This window comes from Triticum dicoccoides, chromosome 7A (assembly GCF_002162155.2).
Source record: "Triticum dicoccoides isolate Atlit2015 ecotype Zavitan chromosome 7A, WEW_v2.0, whole genome shotgun sequence".
In the NCBI taxonomy this organism is placed as follows: Eukaryota; Viridiplantae; Streptophyta; class Magnoliopsida; order Poales; family Poaceae; genus Triticum; species Triticum dicoccoides.
In genome coordinates, this window is record NC_041392.1 from 406,953,370 (window position 1) to 406,958,112 (window position 4,743).

At 49.3% G+C, this 4,743-nt stretch overlaps 1 protein-coding gene across 1 annotated transcript; it reads left to right on the forward strand.

The window, feature by feature from the left end:
- The first annotated feature begins 1,119 nt into the window (after positions 1–1,119).
- On the forward strand, positions 1,120–2,501 carry LOC119332683. The gene is made up of 2 exons (XM_037605840.1): positions 1,120–1,700; positions 1,914–2,501. Exons 1-2 carry the CDS (start codon positions 1,404–1,406, stop codon positions 2,124–2,126), a joined length of 510 nt encoding a protein of 169 aa, XP_037461737.1. The 5' UTR covers positions 1,120–1,403; the 3' UTR covers positions 2,127–2,501.
- The last annotated feature ends 2,242 nt before the right edge of the window (positions 2,502–4,743 follow it).

Consider the following 4,743-nt stretch of genomic DNA (forward strand, 5'->3'; position numbering starts at 1 on the left):
ATAGGAGCTGCACATATCTTGTTCTCAGGGCACACCGGATAAGCTAAGCGTACAACTACCAATATAACCCAAGTTGCAAGGGACGGTCCTGCGCGGTGATCTAGTTTGGACGAACACTCAGAGGAGCACTGGCCCGGGGGGTAAAATAAGATGACCCTCGGGCTTGCGAAAACCCAAGAGAAAGGCTTAGGTGAGGCAAATGCAAAACCAAGGTTGGGCCTTACTTTAGGAGTTTTATTCAAAGCGAACTGCCAAGTGGTTCCCATAACACCGAACCGCGTAAGGAACGTGTGATGCCCCGAGACCGATGTGCCAAGTGTCTTCCTGTTATTCTCTGTTGTTGCCATGTCTTTTGCTTGCATGTCATGCATGTCATATCATGTCATCATGTGCATTGCATCATCATGTTTTAAAACTTGCATTCGTCCGGGTTCTCCGAGTTCTCTCCGTTGTCCGTTCTGAGCCCACACACACTTGCACACGCCCGCGGCATGTCTGAAATAGTGTTTTTTAAGTGGCTGAAAAATGTCCTCGGAATGGGTTGAAAGTTGGTGTGCGGTCTTATTATAGTGTAGATAGAACGCCTGTCAAGTTTCATCGCATTCGGAGTTCGTTTGATAGCCCAACCGTTAAACTATAGCGGCATTATAGCCGGTCTAACGTCGGACGTTTTCGGTCTTCGGAAACAGACACCGGGCCTCCCTCCTCTTCTCTCTTCTCAGCCCTTTGCCTTCTGCACTACCTCTCACCGCCAGGCCCTACCTAACCTCTCTCGTCAGCCTGCGACCCTCCTCGCGCGAGTGTCCGAAAAATTGTCCCGAACCCGACCCGGATAGTCGTTACCGCTGTGTCCGGATCAACCCCAAACATCTACAAAACATTTCTATTTTGTTAATTGGACTTCCTAACATATTTTTTCCGTCCTTCCGATTACCCGATTCCTACGTACTATATATAGCAGTTATACTCCTAACCCTAGATTCTAGGGACAATGTTCCATCCATCAAATCCTCCCAGCCACCGCCGCCAGTCCTCTTCCACCTCGGGATTGCCCCGATCCAAACCCACCAATCACCCACATCCTCCCAGATCCTTTCTCACCCAACCAGCGAGCCCCCCTCCTCTGCTCGACCTTCCCCGTTCCCCAATCCATCGGCCCCCTCGACCAGCAGCAACCCGGAGCGCAAGCCCTTCTCCCACGCCCGCGTTCCCGAGGAAACCCACGAGGTTGCGCCTCCTCGTCCCGCACCTCTGCCTCGCTGGTGGTCGCCGTCCACCCAAACAGGAGTAGCAAGCCGAACCAGTGCCCTCTCCCTCGGTCCCTACTGCCCGTCTTTTCTTCTCCAGCTCTCTCTCTCACATCGCTCTCTCTCTCTCTCTTGCAGGAGCTTCTCTCGTCAGTCATGGCGCCTGCAGGAACAAGTTCGCCGCCGCCAGAACCTTGCCTCGCCGTATCCACTGCCCACTGTCAAGAATTGGTTCCCGTCGGTCTCACCCCGCATCCGATGGTCGTCCTGCCGTCTTTTGTCGCTGGAAGCACCACCGCTGCGCCCTACTTATTCCTCCTCCTCGAAGAGATTCCTCAGCGTCGGAGCTCTCTGCTGCTCGTCAAGCCAACCACCGCCGGAGGCCTCACCGGCTACCAGGGGCCCTGCCTCGTGCGCCCGCGCAAGGATACAAGCGCTCTCCTCCCCGAGCAGGCGAGCACGCCCATCGCTGACCCAAGTTCCACTTCACGCCGTCCCTTTTCTCTGTCCCAAGCAGAGCTCCGCCTCCGCTCGATCTGCTGCCACGCTAGCGAGCGCGAGGCCGGAGGACCACAAGTCGCCGTCCCTCTGTCCATCCTGCCCTTCTTCTCTTTCTCTCCTGCATACTCCTCCTTCTCTCTCAGTCCTCTGCCTCTCTCTGTACAGGATGAACACCTCCAGGCTGCTTCTCGTTCTGTCCAGGATCGAGGACGAACACGCGCCGCTCGCCCGTTGACCGCTGCCTTGCTCGTGGCCCAGATCCACTGCGGGCCAGCACGTCCAGGCCGCCCCATCGCCCTGGTGGGCCTCGCATTGACCTCTCTCAGCGCCAAGGCCCAGTCGCCGTGCCTTGCTGCAGCCTTAGCCCACCAGCCTTAGCCCACCAGATCCGCTGGCCCAAGGCCCGCGAGGTGAGCACCAGCCACCCCATCCCTGTTTGCTTATGTGACGACCTGGGCGCTGAATATTATCCTACGCTCACTCAATTTCGGCACGTGTATGTTTTTTTTCATCTCCTGGGTTTTGCTAATTAGTCTAGTAAAACAGTTTTACAAAAAAGTCCCTCTAGATCATGCATTTAACTACTCACAAACGATGCATCATATTTAAATGATTTATATATGAAACTAGCTTAGAATTTTGTCTAGTTTAATATTATTCAACTTTCGCCCATGTTTAAAATTCTTAAAGTGTTGTTTGCTTAAATTTGCTTAAATAACTTGTTAAAATGATTTAATTCATAACTAAATAAACGTAACTCCGAATTTAATAAACTTTATATGTAAATGGGGAGGAAAAATGCCTAGTTTAACATGGTGACATTGCTTTGCATGTTTAACAACTCTAAAATATGGTTTAGGGAAGAACAGTACCAAACCTAATATATGCATATGGGGATTTTCCGGACATGTTGCTTGTTGATCCGACCTCATTTAATTTGCCTAGATAGGTAGTTTTCTTTTGCTTCACCTCTTGCCATGTTTAACAACATTTAATATTGTTGGGTACATAAACGAGATCGAACTAAATAACTTGAATGTGGTGTTTCGTCAATATGCAACGGAGTTGCATGTCGAGCTCCACTTAATTTGTAGGATTGTTTGTGCATCATGCCATGCTTATGTGGTGGTTGTTTACTATGTTGTTTGCTTATTTCCGGTGTTGCTTCTTCGGGTTGGTTCCGATAATGTCGCGTTGTGAGGATTCGTTCGACTACGTCCGTTTGTCTTCTTCATGGACTCGTTTTTCTTCCTTCCGGGATTTTAGGAAAGATGACCATACCCTCGAAATCACTTCTATCTTTGCTTGCTAGTTGCTCGTTCTTTTGCTATGCCTATGCTGCGATACCTACCACTTGCTTATCATGCCTCCCATATTGTTGAACCAAGCCTCTAACCCACCTTTTCCTAGCAAACCGTTGTTTGGCTATGTTACCGTTTTGCTCAGCCCCTCTTATAACGTTGTTAGTTGCAGGTGAAGATTGAAGTTTGTTCCTTGTTGGAACATGGATATTTTGTTGGGATATCACAATATCTCTTATTTAATTAATGCATCTATATACTTGGTAAAGGATGGAAGGCTCGGCCTTATGCCTGGTGTTTTGTTCCACTCTTGCCGCCCTAGTTTCCGTCCTATCGGTGTTATGTTCCCGGATTTTGCGTTCCTTACGCGGTTGGGTTATAATGGGAATCCCTTGACAGTTCGCCTTGAATAAAACTCCTCCAGCAAGGCCCAACATTGGTTTTACCATTCGCCACCTAGCCTTTTTCTTTCCCTTGGGTTCTACAGACTCAAGGGTCATCTTTATTAAACCCCCGGGCCAGTGCTCCTCTGAGTGTTGGTCCAACCTGTCAGCTGCCGGTGGCCACCAGGGGCAACTCTGGGCTGGCCTACCGGAACCTTGGACAATCCGGTGTGCCTTGAGAACGAGATATGTGCAGCTCCTATCGGGATTTGTCGGCACATTCGGGTGGCTTTTCTTGTCTTGTTTTACCATTGTAGAAATGTCTTGTAACCGGGATTCCGAGTTTGATCGGGTCTTCCCGCTAGAAGGAATATCCTTCGTTGACCGTGAGAGCTTGTGATGGGCTAAGTTGGTACACCCCTGCAGGGTTTTGAACTTTCGGAAGCCGTGCCCGCGGTTATGGGCAGATGGGAATTCGTTAATGTCCGGTTGTAGAAAACCTGAAGTTGACCTTAACTAAAATACATCAACCGCGTGTGTAACCGTGATGGTTTCTTTCCGGCGGGGTCCGGGAAGTGAACATGGTGTTGGAGTTATGCTTGACGTAGGTTGTTCTAGGATCACTTCTTGATCATAGTTGTTCAACCGTGTTTTTGCCTTCTCTTCTCGCTCTCTTTTGCGAATAAGTTAGCCACCATATATGCTAGTCGCTTGCTGCAGCTCCACCTCATACCTTTTACCCTTCCTATAAGCTTAAATAGTCTTGATCACGAGGGTGCGAGATTGTTGAGTCCCCGTGACTCATAGATACTTCCAAAACTAGTTTGTAGGTGCCGATGTTACCGAGCAGGTGACGCAACCAAGCTCAGGAGGAGCTCGATGAAGATCTTGTCCCTTGTGTTGTTTCGTTCTAGTTGATCAGTAGTGGAGCTCAGTCGGGACGATCGGGGATCTGTGTAGCATTTGGGGTAGTCTTCTTTTATTTTGGTTCCGTAGTCGGACCTTGATTGTATTTGGATGATGTAATGTTTTTTTCATGTAATTGTGTGAAGTGGCGACTGTAAGCCAACTATGTATCTCTTTCCCTTATGTATTACATGGGTTGTGTGAAGATTACCTCACTTGTGACATTGCTTTCAATGCGGTTATGCCTCTAAGTCGTGCTCCGACACATGGGAGATATAGCCGCATCGAGGGCGTTACAGCAAAATCAAGGAACATAACACCGGTATGACGGAAACTAAGGCGGCAAGAGTGGAACAAAACACCAGGCAAAAGGCTGAGCCTTCCACCCTTTACCAAGTATATAGA

Coding starts and splice junctions, on each gene's coding strand:
- LOC119332683 (XM_037605840.1), top strand. CDS start 1,404: ATGGCGCCTGCAGGAACAAGTTCGCCGCCGCCAGAACCTTGCCTCGCC. Junction 1,701..1,913: donor GCGCTCTCCTCCCCGAGCAG/GCGAGCACGCCC, acceptor CTCTCTGTACAG/GATGAACACCTCCAGGCTGC.